Consider the following 14,569-nt stretch of genomic DNA (forward strand, 5'->3'; position numbering starts at 1 on the left):
ATTGCTCTATATTTCTGGAAAGCATGTTTCTGCCAGGATAGAAAGCCTGTTGACGCTTTGGTAGTGAATCGAATCCGGTCTCAGGGGGTCATCGTCACAGAGGGGGTAGGCTGCATGTTCCTGGAGGGGGGCCTGGGCATGGGCCTGGACCTGGTGGTCCATCATCCATTGACGCTTGCATCGCTGGAAGCTCCGAACTATTGATTCCATTATCGGAACACTTGTTTACAAATAAATCTACGACTTCTTATTGTGGTCAAGATCAAATATGGGGATGTAGAAGATGAATGAAATTTGGGGGATCTGTCTTGCTTCAAGGTGATTACTTTCATCGTAAGTCGATGGCTTCTACGTATCATCCTCCACAATTCAAGTAGCTTCTGCCCAATAACTTTCTAGCTCTCAACCCCGAGACTAAATGCACGAAACTCGCCTTGTCAGATGAATCTAGTGTCTTCGATTGTGTAGAAAGAGCACCCGGAGCTTTTCGGCATACCTAAGTATCAATGCCGAATAGGTGGCGTATATCGGAATTTCCTTCCGGGCGTTTTGGGACCATTCGATACAGCCCAGATCGCCGGACTTTGAAGCCAAAACTGGGCCACGTCCACGACTGACACATGTTCCGCGAGGACGACGCTAAGTGCGAATGATCTAAGTAGGGTAATGATGAAGCTAGCGAAGCGGCACTTGGATGCCGAGCGCTAGATCCGCCGAAGAATAGTAATCCCAAACATTGGGCACCTTCACTAGAGTTTAGCTGGCTAGCAAAGTGTCAGAGGCATTCGTGGGTGATAAGGGGATCTGTGTGATTCGATCAACGGTCTGCCAACACGTTTCGAATCGTAAAAGATCATTAGCAATCGAATGACTGGGATAAGGCCCATCCTTTGCCAGTCACACATTGTCACGTAACAGGGATAGTAATCGCACCTCACAAAGTGCCCGTCACGTGCTGAATCACGTGTCTATCTCAGATATTGTGTATATAGACCTTTTCCTTTTGTCTATTTCTACTTTAATAGTTAAGCTACTTTTACTATACTCCGTATACCTATTACTACGTATTATAACTTATAATAGTTATAAGCCTAGCTCTTAATTAAGACCCTATACTACGATAACGTACTTATTAATACGATTCTTACGATCTCTTTAAAATAACTAACTTACTCATACCTACTTTAGCCTAAGCTAAACTAACTAGCTATAATAGTTAAATTAAATAGTTTAACGTACTTTATATTATAAATAAGGGTATCGGGGTCTAGAAGTACGTCGACCTAGACGCTCTAGATTTTAACGTATTCCTTAACCCCTTTATAGCGCTTATTTCGCCCTTAGAATTCGGATAATTAGTTATAACCCGTAATAAAAAAGAACTACGAGCCTACTAGGCCCGTTATAAAGCGTTCGAGAACGACTAAAGAAACTAAGAAATCCTCTACTAGTAGCTTCTAAACATAACTCTTAATACGAACTTTTTAACTTCTTTAAGTACGAGTAACCTATAAAACTAAGCCGGGTTTCTTTTTATAAAACTAGCTATGCTACCTACTTTACGTAGATAAATCTATCCTTATATTATACTTATAAAAAGGATCTATACGCTTAAGAGTATTTAGAAATAATAAGAGCTCGATACTAAATATAAGTAACTTATAGCTTACGAACGTAATACTATTAATACGTATATTAAAGTCCTTGCTTAGTAATTAGTAAAATTAGTTAACGCTATATTATACGAATATATATTTTAAAAAGTTACTAAGAACGGCGCTAAGTTTAGTATATAATAAATCGTTAGATATTTAAAATAGGAATTTACGCCCCCCGAACTAGTAATAAGGAATGCGGTTCGAGAGGAATATTAATAAGTCCTTAATAAAGCGAGGACCGGAATTAACCCTTAACGCTAATAAAAAGAGTAGTAGTCCGCTTATTTTTAAACTAAAACGTACGATATTTTAAAAATTAATAAAGAGATCGCTATACTTAACTTCTTAGTTATAGTTAAGTCTAGACTTAACCTTATATAGGGCTAACGTATATATAAAACCTTTAGCAAATTAATAGCCTTTAGAACGCACACGAGGACCCTCGAGGAGATTATATATATATTTAGCTTAGTAACCTAGGACGTATATACTAAACGACCTTTAGGTTAAGGAGGGGCTTATTTTACTTTTACTAAACGCTCTAACTTAGTTAACGACGTAAATAATAAAAGTAACGTTATATACCCTTATAATTACGCATACTCGTAGCGCCCTACGGCGTGCTAAAAATTAAAATAGGCACTTATAAGCCGAAACGCTAATAAGTTACTAATATAAATACTAAGGAGCTATATAAAAGAAGTCCTCGCTATTATTAAATTAAGTAAGTAAAAATCACTTTATAATAAGCTTAAAAAAGCTAGTTAGCTAAGGAACGATAGAACCCTTAAGAAATCTAGGTTTCTAAAAGGATCCTCTAACTAACTTATAGCGAGCTTATTAGTAAACTAGGACGAGGGCTACGTAGTTATTATACTTATAAAGAGTTAGGACTTAGAGATAAACGCAATTTTTAGTACCCCTATAGGTAGCGCTTACCCCCTTTCTTAAAGTATAGTAATAAATAGCTATAAAGTAATATATCTAATTAACAATAAGAGCCTACTTAAACCTAAGAGTTACGTACTATCGGGCGATAAAAACTACGTTAAATTAAGAACTATTATACTACCTATTACCGTACGTAGTACTTATATTATAAAGGGCGTCCTAGACGGACCTAAGAGAAAGGGAACCTGCGATCTAAAGCTCTAGAACGTTACTTATATCGAGGGATTTTATATTAATATAATCTTAGAGACTTTACTAAATAAAAGCGCACTCTAGTACTACGGTCTAGATTATACTTTATAATAAGGAACGCTTTATAAGAGCACTATTAGAAAGTAGCTTATCTAAAAGAATAATCTAGTCTTCTTCGAATATAAGCTCCTCTAATCCTATCCTTCTTTTATAAACCTTAAGCATATCTTATAGAGCCTAGCTAGTATTATATTACTAGTTAGCTATAGAAAATTCCGTTACTTATATTAACGTACCCGTAAGAGGTCTAATAGCGCGCTCCTTTAGTACCTTAAAATAGGTTATCTCGGACTTAATACTCTTCGTTAATTACTATATAAAACTCGAGGTATATATATTAAACTTTTATTATAAGTTAAGTATAAAGTATATATATTATCTAAAGCTAAGATAGTAGTTTTAAGAGGACTACCCTCGAGAAGAGCCTTACGGCTATAGTACCGTATATACTAAGATCTTTTCTATTTTAAACTATTTCTTAGTAAACGATAATATATACTTATAGTTTTTAATAAATATAATAAGTAGCTTAGGGGGTTCTTTTTAAGGATAAAAATAGAGGAGGAAGTGCTTTTCGCACTATAAAGCCTCGAGGTAGCGATTTATTATTAAAAAGGGACTTTAATTTACTTCTTTAGAAGTAATAATAAGACCGCTCTCCTAATTATAAACGTTAGATACGTATATAAAACGTAATATAGCGAGCTAAGAATCGGAATAGAACTTCTACTTCTATATACGAAAGAACCCGTAAGTAACGCTAAAAGAGTAGGTTAACTCGTAATTACTAAAGCTTATAAGATGCGCCTTTTTACGAACCTCCTTATAAATCTATAGGACGAAATAGTACTAATAGTAATCTTTATTTATAATATTACCCTACGGGAGGCTAATAAAGGAGATTTGCCTATTATAATAGAAATTAACTAGTAAAAGCGGTATTAACGCTAGTAATAGACGGGTTACTAAGTACGGGATTCTAAACTAGTTACCCCGTATCTTAGTAACCTCTATATATATAGCTACTAAGTATACCCTCTTTATAAAGATTATAAGAGGGGTATACGTTAAAAAGAGTTTAAAATACTTCCCTGCGGGTATATAAGATACTTAGTTAAATATATATTAGAAACGTATAACCTATATAGGGTCTAGGTACCCGCGCTCGAGTAAGTATTTATTATAAAGAATATTAGGTTTAATAAAGAAGTCTTTTATAATCCCGCACACGAAGAATAAGCTATCGTAAGTAAGTAAGTAAATTTAGTAATTTAAGAGATATAAGAACTCTTTAATACTAACGATAAGTTAATTCGAGCACTCGGGGAAATAGATCTAGACTTTAGAAATGCTAATATTTAAAATAACTTTATAGTTAAGGATAGTATTATTATTAGATTTTTAACTATTTAGGACGCTAAGTAACCGATAGACGTACTCTAGGGTGCGGTAAATAAAGCTAAAGAGGCTAATATAGTCTTACTATTATTACTAACTCTAGCACGTATAGCTTTAACGAGGTAATGCGGGATATTCTTATAAAGAATATGAAAAGTGAATATTCATATAGAAGCAAGAATATATGAATATAGGGGATATAAGCGTATATAAAAGAGGTTTTTGTAGTAAAGAGAGTAATATAGTTGAATTACTATATGAGAAGTTGCTTGCTTAACGAAAGGTCTAGGTAGGCAAATACACGCCTACATATAAGTATAAAAACCTCCTACTAGAATATTCCATTGCTTATTAATTATGATATAATTAATAAGCGTATACGTAAGTGAATGCGTAATCGTAGTACGTAATTCCGCCTCGAGTAAATTCCAGATTATTCAGTTACCTTCCAGTACTTTCCATTGCTCACGTAAGCTTATATAAGCAGTATTGCTTACATAATCAACACCTATAATAATCTACAGAAATCGTAGATTAATATGGTATATAGTTTGCTTACGTAATATTGATAATAAGGCGAATAATAAGGTAAACAAAGTTACCTTCGTAACAAATTTAACTATCGTAACTAGTTAGTTTAGCTTAGGCTAAAGTAGGTATAAGTAAGTTAGTTATTTTAAAGAGATCGTAAGAATCGTATTAATAAGTACGTTATTATAATATAAGGTCTTAATTAAGAGCTAAGCTTATAACTATTACGAGTTATAGTACGTAGTAATAGGTATACGGAGTATAGTAAAAGTAGCTTAACTATTAAAGTGGAAATAGACAAAAGGAGAAGGTCTATATATACGATATCTAAGATAGATACGTAATTCAGCACGTGACGGGCACTTTGTGAGGTGCGATTACTATCCCTGTTACGTGACAACATTGTTGGTATCCCTATTACAGGGTAGTTGGTTCGAACCGTAGTTGACGAAGAGATCAATTGAACTATATGAATATCTGCGTAGTAGGTGTAAAAAGGAGGTTCCAACCGTAGGTTGGGCTGGCTACGATAATCGTAAATAGGGCCCCCAATTGGCCCCTGCGCAGTCGGCTGTATGCCGCGGTCGAATTGGACTTCCAATCCGACAAACATACTATCTCCAGGGCCGCAATTTTCACGGTTCCAAAAGTTCCATATCCCCTTGCGTGGTTGCCAATTGATCTCAATACAGCTCCCGCTATTGCCCAGGTCAGGCTGCATCACGGCCTTGAGCTCTTGATCCACATTGCTGAGCGACTCCTTTCATGAGGCCATCGCGGCGGACTCGTCCTCGTCTCCGTCTCCGTCCTCCTTGATACGATCAATTACGAAAGCCCTACGCGCAAAATGTCGATCCATGATACGCTCGGCGAGGAACCACGAAGCGGCCTCGGCCTTGTCAGCGATGCGCAAACGGCTTCAGTACTCGGCATCATAATGGCGCGTACAAGTCTCCACGCGCTGGTCGAGGGAGAGAGTGATGGACAGGGGCAGTGTGATGACCTCGATGCGATCCGCTCCGTAGCGGATCTTCGTCCGCTTAGTCTTGGTGTGGTCAAACAGCGCGCTGGCAAGCTGAGCGCTACGGGTGGGACGGGCAGTCTCCGTCGTGTCGTACACGACGAAACCAAGTGATGGACGTAGAGCTCGAAGCGCGGTTACGTCGGATTCAGGGGTGTCGTCATGGATCTGGTAGGCGGCAAAGATTGGAGCGCCATCGTGACTGGGTGCGGCTTGAACAGATGTCTTGTTTGGTAGACGCCTCTTCTCTTCCTTTTCCTCTTCTTCTTCGTCCTCTTCGGCTCTTTCTCTTTCTAAGCGAGCTGCTTCTTCTAATCTTCGGCGAGCGACGTCTTTTGATCGCATGCTCGGAGGAGCGCTGTCTTGACGCTTGTTGTCGAAGCAGTGGTGACACATGGCGGTGAGAAATGCTGGCTTGATGCTAAGAGGGAGATTACTGATATGAACAAGAAAACAGAAAACAGATGTTTGTTGGCTCTCTTATCTAGTGGTTATGGCTGCCTAGAAGTCATCGTGGGTTTGACTGAAGGCTGCCGCCTAGTTCCACCTCCTGATCAAGGTCAGACGCCCAGCAAGAGCAATTAGGAGGTCTTGGAATCTTTTCACAATCATGTCAGCGTCTATAGTGATTCTAGCGAAAAGAAGCATCATCGACATTTTGTCAATTATGGTTGTTGAATGAGGATCTAGCCCTTCAATACATCGCAATTTCTTAGGATTCGACCTGTTTGGTTGCATGGTTCGGTCGCGTCTTGCCCCTCGAACTTTCCAGAGCAAGAAGCAGTTCATCACTTGACCATCAGCATGAGTGAAATTGTATGTGAGCTCGGGTTCCTGAATGCCCGTCGGAGAGACTCCATTGTTGCACAATTGACTCGCTCACCGGTATCTAAGCACCGGTATCTAAGAGCCTGAACGAGGTAATCTCCAAGTTGTTCGTTCTGAGGTCAAGTTATGAATGAGGGCTGATTTGAGAGCGGAGTGCCAGACGTGCGTGTTCACGCCATCAAGGGCATCGCGTGTTGAGTATCTGACACTTGACGGCAACGGTCTGTATTAATTTACGCGCTGTAATCAATTTGATAATCGTCCTAATTCTGCCTACAAGACTTCGAATTTCTAGACAGATCAAATATTGCGCCTAAAGCATGGCAATTATCCCTCGGAGTATTGTGGAAACGTTGGCTCGCCCCGTATTCTCTACGTGGACGACAATGGCGCCGACCGTTCAATGTGCTTACTTAGGATTAGGAGACCGGTGAAGACCCCTGGATCGGGGTTAGCGACCAGTTCTCAAGCACAGTGGTGTGAAAGCGCTGGTTCGTTGGTTGGTGATCGTCCCAAGGGTATGGTGGGTTATTTCCATTCGAGATGAGGATTCCGCCAAGACACAACAACCAACAACGGGTAGTTTCCTCCGATGGAGGGAGGGGTGAATTCGCCTCTTTCCGTCATGATAATCGATTATTCCAATGTCCTGATCTTCTCGGCGTTGGCATTGGAGTCTCTTCGACGATCACATCTACACCTATCCTCTCGGATACGTTGACGTGATTAAACATAAAATGGATGCCTCAACTCAGCCCAGCGCCGCTCCTGCGACTGCTTCTACAGCTTCACCGGCTGCGGCCGCGATTGAGCCTGCGGTAGTAGCGAACGACCCTGTGAGAGCCTTCGCGCGAAACTCAAACTATTTTAGGGCTTGTGACTTTAGTTTCTGGAGGAACTTGCCCTGAGTGTGGCGGGAAAGTATCGGTATACTGACAAGTCATTGAGTGCTAGAATCCTTTTGTCGCAGCCGATGATCATGATTCTTTGGCGGACACAGAGAGGTTTGTGCTCGATTCCCAAATTCCGAGCGAGACGCAACACTAACAGAGGCGGGCAAAGCGTTACGACTCAGTCGACTGCATCGCTAGCCGAGAGCATCACCGAATACCGCAGAATTCATGGTCGTACTTATACGCAAAAGGCCGACTACTGGGGTCCGAACGACGAGCAGCAAAATGAAGGCCTTGATCTCGCGTGAGTAGTAGGGAACTTTCTTGAAATCCTCAATTGGCTAATTAACGCTCTTGAAGGCATTACTGGGAAACGCTCCTCCTCGGCGACAAGCTTTTTCTTTCACCGCTCGGTGATGGACCGTTGGTAAGAAGCTTCCATCTCCAGTCAAGATACGGTTCTGAAGAATTGAACAGAAGGTCCTCGACTTAGGAACCGGTACTGGTATCTGGGCAATGTAAGTTCATTGATTCGTTCCACCTGAAATGCCTCTCTTGAACCAGGCCAAAACTAACAGGGACGCAGTGACTTCGCTGACGAGTTCCCGTCTTCCGAAGTAACGGGTGTCGACATCTCGCCTATCCAGCCTGGCTGGGTGCCGCCCAATTGCAAGTTTCAAATCGACGATGTCGAACAGCCATGGACATGGACTCCTGATTTCGATTTCATTCATCTCCGACACATGGAGGCTTGCATCTCCGACTGGCCTGCTTTCTACAAACAAGTTTGCGATCACCTCAAGCCTGGGGGATACTTTGAGATGAAGGATTTTGACATTGAGTTCCGCTCTCAGGCGTATGGGGACAGTCTCCCAGAAGACCACGTCTACCGCAGGTGGGGCAAGATCTTTTTCGAGGCTGCAAACCGCCTCGGCAAGTCCATGGATCAGTCACGAGGGGGCCACAAAATCGCCGATGCTATGAGGGACGCCGGTTTCGTCGACGTTGTCGAGAAGAGCTGGCCTGTGCCTATTGGGGGTTGGCCCAAGGACCACACGCTGAAAGAGGTTGGCATCTGCAACCTGGAGTTTCACGACCAGTCTCTCGAAGGCTTTTCCATGTTTCTGTTGACTCAGGTGATGGACTGGGATAGCATATCGGCGGGGGTGTTCGTTGCCGAGGCACGCAAAGCTCTCAAGGACCCTAAGCTCCAGACGGTCATATACTTGTGAGTTGATCATGGTTTCTGTGGTCTAGACAAGGCTCTGCTGACATGAGATAGGCAAAACGTGTACGGACGCAAACCTGAGGGATCATCTTAGCTTGGGCTTTTCAATGCGTTTCCCACTATTTGACAGCTTTGTTGACCACGGCTAGCATCGAGTAGGGTGGTAAGATTGAGTGGGTCTCACAGCACCTCCTTCGTAACGAATTGAGAGATAGATAGGGGTGACAAACATAGGCCTTGTCTGTTCAACCAAGCCTCAACTTTCTTCGACTTTGCCCCTTGATGTTTTGCAATACAAATTTTACAACTTTGACTTCAGCTCTGCATCTATCGCTTCGAGGCCGGATGGTCCACCGTAAAGCTGTGCTTGCAAACCATTCGTGTTGATCTAAGGTAATAGCAACAATGTCAGAAATGTCGCCATCATCGACGATAGAATCAAGGTGGGTGACTCTGAACTTACATGTCTTGGTCCAAGTTGATCCACACGCTCAACACCAAGCAGTCTCATTGCGGTGACGGTCTCATCTGCAAGAACTATAGAACCACTTCAGCTTACGATTCGCGAAGGATGAATCTGGCGATGAGGTTGAACTTACTTTGCAATGCCCTTTCAACACCCGCTTGTCCCCCAACAGCTAGGCTGTACAGCGCCGCCCTTCCAATGCCGACACCCTTGGCTCCTAGGGCCAGAGCTTTGACAACGTCTGTACCTCTCTTGATACCTCCATCGATGAGAACATCAATCTTGTCAAACACCTCTGGACAGAATTTCCGAATCTCCAGAAGCACTTGTACAGGCGTCATTGTCGTATCCAGAGCCCGTCCACCATGATTCGAGATAATGATACCCTTTACGCTCGGAAACAAGGTCGCCGCATACGCATCCTCGTGTGTCTGAATGCCTTTCAACACTATCGGGAGATTCGTATGCTTGGCGAGCCAGGCAAGCGTCTTCTTCCACGTGAGTCCCGACTCCGTGCCCCATACACCCGGCGGGGCGCCTCCCGCAACTTCTGCCATCTTGAATCGCTCGTCTGCTTCTCGTTTGCCGGGGAATGGAGCGTCTAGTGTGAGCACGATGAATTTGATTTGGGGAACGGCTCGAATCTGTGCCAATGTCCTCTCGGTCGCTTCGATATCCTTCAGAACGTAGAGCTGCCATGCGAAAGTCGCGTCGGGGCCGGCCTGGACAATTGCTGAGGGAGACATTGACGCATTCTTGCTGATGATCTGCAAGCCCTTGAACTTGGAGCTCGCTGCTGCAATGCCGGCCTCGCCTATCGGGTGCGCCAATTTGGCCATGGCTGCGGGCGAAACGTAGATTGGCATGCCGACTGCATTTCCACGGAGGCTCGTCGATAAGGAGCACCGGGTACAATCAACAAAGACCCGTGGCCGCAGGAGAATGGAACGGAAGATGGTGCCATTCCCAACTTTAGTGACCTCGTCATCGGTTCCTGAGGCGTAGTACGAGATGGCTTTCGGGCTCATCTTTTGCAAGGCATAATGCTCCATTTCGGCGATACTCAGGATCTGAGACACTGGAGGTACGTCATCTGACTTATCTGGTGATGGCGATGGGTTCGCGAGTGCGTCCGGAGGTGGCATGTCTGATTGCAGCCTGCCTCCCGTTTCTGTGACTTCAGATGTTCCCATGATCTGGCCAGGCCGGAGATACTCTTCCAAGACCTCAACTGGGTGGACGGCATCAAACGCCTCGCTAGCATCTTTGCCTGCATTCTTTAGGAGAATGGCTTTACCACCCGGGTGATTGGGGAGGAATGATGTGATCTGCCGCATATGGTGAGTTTTGTGATTCTTGTAAGAGGGCCAGAAAACGCACATCGTAGACTACGCCATGAATGGCCATCCAACAATCATCAATAGTTCGATGTCGGTGGACTGTGAACTTTTAGCAATGTATTGTTTCGTCATGACGCACGAGAAAGGCACCTTCGGAGAGCGGCCACGTTCGACTCATCATGAATACAGAAGGGTCGCTTCAAACATCGTTTGCTTCTACAGATGAATGAGATTAATAGCACAGCATGGGACTGCTAAATTCTTGCAGGTTGGTGTCACGATGCGCCGAAGTGACAAGGCACAATGCGGAACCTCTTTCACCTGGTACCTCTGGGTGGTCTGTGGCATGTATCTCACGATACCCACATATGCACTCGGTCGGGAGTTTATGATCCCATTTACCTCTTCTGGATGCGGGCTTTCATATCCCCGGTGGGATGTGGCACGTTCCCCAAGCTCTCCGCAGTTGAATCCACCTTTCTCCCCACCATCTTGGTCAACCCCAAATCCTCACTCCGGAGTCTTGACTCACCATTGGTACAGCAGTATCCGCAGATGCGGTAGAGAAACCAGTTGAATCCTTGCTCGAAACCGGCGAATGATTCAATGGAGGCTTTGAACTAGTAGAAGGAATGAGTAGACCCTCTGAGGTTCGAGAAGAGGAAGCTTAGTCTCACTGTCTCACCGACCACAGGTTGTCCAGTTTCCATCCTACATCTGCTCTAGCAAGCTACTAACAATCTCGTGAGCTCGACCTGCATCCAAGGCTCAAGCAGCTAAGGGACTTTAGTGAGACATGTACCGAGTCAATCCACATATGAAGTTGCAACTCGACGTTGCCTTATGGATGCTGTCGGTGCAAGAAGACTAGCTTGTGGGGACTTGGTCGGGCTGGTCAGTGAGTCGCAGCGCAGGCTTTAGCACACCGGTTGCAATCCACCAAATTTTCTCTTAGCACAAGAGAAATAGCCGGGGATATGGCTTGAGATAACTTTTTCGCCGTCAATAATGTGCACGATGATTGATTTTACCCACTGAATCAAAGGATTGGCAAATGTCTTGACCGAATGCGCCGAGATAACGTGATATAATTTCAGAGTTCCACTTTAAATCTCCAACCCCTTTCTGAGGCTCCAGTTGCTAGGCAACTGAAGGAGAGGCCCAACAGGATTGTGACTTCAGATACGACGATTTTATCCTTTTCCTACACCCTGATATAGTCTTACTTCTGGCACACACTCTAACTCCAATCTGATATTTCCTGGTTCTGGCAATTACCTGCGTACTTACTTACAATATGGGTAGGGGGCAGAGACGAAGGAAGACAAAACGATTGGAGGCTCACCAGCAACAGGAGGAGGAGCAGTATCGCCAGGTACAGCAAAGACTACATCAACTAAGGCAAGAGGCGCAAAAGCAGGAGCATACATCAAAGCAACAACAGAATCAACACCAAAGAAAGCACAAGGGTCCATTTTCAAAGGCATACACGCGGCCACAATACAACCCCAAGAATCGCCCAGAATGGTTCTTTCGTCACATGGAATGGCTAGCTTGGTCGGTCGAGGATCACGGTCGCAGAGCCTTTGCAGAAGATCTTTCTGACATTGAGCCCTCAAACGGGGAGTGTACTTACGAAGAAGATGGTTCTGATTGTGAGTGTGAGACGCCCATCTGGCGAGAGTACACGGGCGATGACGAAGAAGAAAGGCTTTTCCGCGAAGCAAAATACCAACGAGCGATGTTCATGCGCGAATGGCTTCCCGAAACCAGTAAACATTACAAGATTGAAGAAAAAATGAGGATGAAACGTATGGCCCGGCAAAATAATGACAAACTCAAGAGAGTCAAGTTGGCCATCGACGCTCTGACACGAAACGGAACGAGAGACGAAGCAAAACCTCTCTACTACATGAGCCGTAACATTTTATCGCAGTTCGACTTGCTTTCCGAGGACTACGCAGCTCCCTTGGATCCAGATGGTATTCGAGTGTCTAGGATAATCGACTTCACCGACATGAACTCAGTCCGCGCCATGAAACACCCGTCGCTCAGAGGAACAACGCAATTGAAGGTTGACAAGGTCTTGTCAGGGGGTCTAGCCATAGATTGCGCAGAAGACCCTGACGATGACATCCGACTGGATTTTGAATCATTCAAGTGCCCTCAAAGCACAGGAACTTACAAGATCCCCACGGATAGAAAGGATGGGGCTCGGGAGTTGAATATTGAATTCCTCAGCGATGACTACATCATACTGGATGTCCATCCTGATGCGGTCTTCCGCGACCAGAGCGGCAAAAAGCTACCCAATTGGCCAAAAGCGCCGCTGGCTCAGTATCGATTTTACGGCATCAACAGGGCGTTGAGCGGGGATCCGTCTTGTCATAGATGAAGCATCTCTAATCGCAGTTGCGTTTGTGAAGTAGAAGGTCACAGCGGCCTGAAGGATGACTGGTACTGATCCTTGATAATATCAAATGAAAATCTCTTCTCAATCCGCCGTCATAATAATGTCGAAATCAAAGCTCTCTTGCGTGAAGTTCCAAAAAGGCACCCGAGTTACACAGTGTGGCAACAAAGATCTTGTTCACCCAAGAGGTCAGCGAGAAACAGTTCGTGTATCACCGGTTCTGACATGGAAATTTCGATAAGCATACCTACCCTAAAATCGAAGAGCTAATTATACACAATAAGATCAAAACATTCCATGAGTTAAATTCGCTGCTAGTAGAACATGTAGGCAGAGCTTTCATTGAAAGAAGTATTACCCATAACACTTCTATCGTCCTGATTTCAGTTCGAGATCAACACTGTTTACAACTTGATAACTCGTGAATCATGTTAGATGTAATGAATGAGTGAAAGAACCTTACTCCTAACACTGGCCTACAGTTGCCGCTTCACACTTAAGTTGCGGCGAATTACTCGCTGCCGGATCCACCGTTCTTGATGCAGGCGTCGGAGAAGTCGCCGCCCTCCATCAACTTGCCGGGAGACTTGCAGGTGATGGTGGTTCCACTGTTGGAGAGGACGCAGTCAGAGCAGAAGCCGGGGCAAGTCTTTCTGGTCACGTCGTTGTTCTATCATTTTGTCAGTTCCGTTGCGCTCAACTTCTATCTGATGAATTTGGAGTGCGAGCTTACGGGCAAGCCGACGATGAACTGGCCGCTACCACTGGCGGTGATGCAGTGGAGCTCGGAGTGCTTCTTGGCGGCAACGCTGTCACTGTTAGCAAATGATTGAACAAGACATTCAACGAACCCAACAGTGTGGTTTTGATTGTATCTACTGGGTTGACTTACCTGGTCGCAGCAGCCAGGAAAAAAGTGGTCATGATGGTAGAGAACTGCATCTTGAGGGTTGGTGAGTGGGCGATTGATCTTAAAGACAGGAGTTTCTGTAAAGTATGAAGAGTTGGCAAAGTGATCGTGAAGATTGATCTGAAATGTGAGTTGTGATGGCTTTACTGGAAGGAGGATGCTATAGACATTTATAGCGAGTTCTTGATCACTTACACACACACACACAAGGCTGAGCGGTCCTGAAGTCGGCATCGCTATCCGCTCCGCTCTTGCAGTAAGGCAGGGCCAAGATCTACAGACGCCTTCTAAGTTGTACAACGTGAACTCCGCAGAGTAGTGTGAAGGTGTCGCGAAAGCGATAGCGAAAGTCCCCAGGTACGGAAAGTCATAGCCGTTAGAGCTGAAGCCCGTGCTCCCTCGCATTTGCCCCTCTCTGCTTGTATCATCCACAAAAGATGCTTTTTTTATGAGATGTGAGCTGTTAGGATCGTGCTTTAGGCTACCTTATGTCAATTAAGCAACTATCTACGTATGCTATAATCAACTCTCAGACAGACTCACGAGACCGAGACAACAATCGTGAGTTGTCAAGTGAACAGGCTTAGCATCAAGTTGCTGCGGAATCGGGCTTCCCGCGTTAGTCACTGCCTCTTTCAATGACTCGTCTGAGGCTTGTTTGGGTGCCCATGCGCTCAGAA

The 14,569-nt window shown here is 44.3% G+C and overlaps 5 protein-coding genes across 5 annotated transcripts; 2 read left to right on the forward strand and 3 right to left on the reverse strand.

Annotated features, from left to right (window-relative positions):
• Positions 1-5,553: 5,553 nt before the first annotated feature.
• Positions 5,554-6,207, reverse strand: CLUP02_15439 (uncharacterized protein; the record flags this gene model as incomplete). The annotated part of the gene is made up of 2 exons (XM_049294363.1): positions 5,554-5,685; positions 5,749-6,207. 2 exons carry the CDS (start codon positions 6,205-6,207, stop codon positions 5,554-5,556), a joined length of 591 nt encoding a protein of 196 aa, XP_049151509.1.
• A 1,169-nt stretch (positions 6,208-7,376) lies between these two features.
• Positions 7,377-8,854, forward strand: CLUP02_15440 (UMTA; the record flags this gene model as incomplete). The annotated part of the gene is made up of 7 exons (XM_049294364.1): positions 7,377-7,475; positions 7,594-7,643; positions 7,702-7,836; positions 7,893-7,959; positions 8,010-8,050; positions 8,119-8,760; positions 8,815-8,854. 7 exons carry the CDS (start codon positions 7,377-7,379, stop codon positions 8,852-8,854), a joined length of 1,074 nt encoding a protein of 357 aa, XP_049151510.1.
• Positions 8,855-9,061: 207 nt separating this feature from the next.
• On the reverse strand, positions 9,062-10,563 carry CLUP02_15441 (FMN-dependent dehydrogenase; the record flags this gene model as incomplete). The annotated part of the gene is made up of 3 exons (XM_049294365.1): positions 9,062-9,148; positions 9,224-9,297; positions 9,360-10,563. 3 exons carry the CDS (start codon positions 10,561-10,563, stop codon positions 9,062-9,064), a joined length of 1,365 nt encoding a protein of 454 aa, XP_049151511.1.
• Positions 10,564-11,863: 1,300 nt separating this feature from the next.
• On the forward strand, positions 11,864-12,961 carry CLUP02_15442 (uncharacterized protein; the record flags this gene model as incomplete). The annotated part of the gene is made up of 1 exon (XM_049294366.1): positions 11,864-12,961. The coding sequence occupies one exon, from the start codon at positions 11,864-11,866 to the stop codon at positions 12,959-12,961; it is 1,098 nt and encodes a 365-aa protein (XP_049151512.1).
• A 529-nt stretch (positions 12,962-13,490) lies between these two features.
• On the reverse strand, positions 13,491-13,921 carry CLUP02_15443 (uncharacterized protein; the record flags this gene model as incomplete). The annotated part of the gene is made up of 3 exons (XM_049294367.1): positions 13,491-13,649; positions 13,713-13,788; positions 13,872-13,921. The coding sequence occupies 3 exons, from the start codon at positions 13,919-13,921 to the stop codon at positions 13,491-13,493; spliced, it is 285 nt and encodes a 94-aa protein (XP_049151513.1).
• Positions 13,922-14,569: the final 648 nt, after the last annotated feature.

The sequence above is a fragment of the Colletotrichum lupini genome, chromosome 8 (genome assembly GCF_023278565.1).
Source record: "Colletotrichum lupini chromosome 8, complete sequence".
Classification (NCBI taxonomy): Eukaryota; Fungi; Ascomycota; class Sordariomycetes; order Glomerellales; family Glomerellaceae; genus Colletotrichum; species Colletotrichum lupini.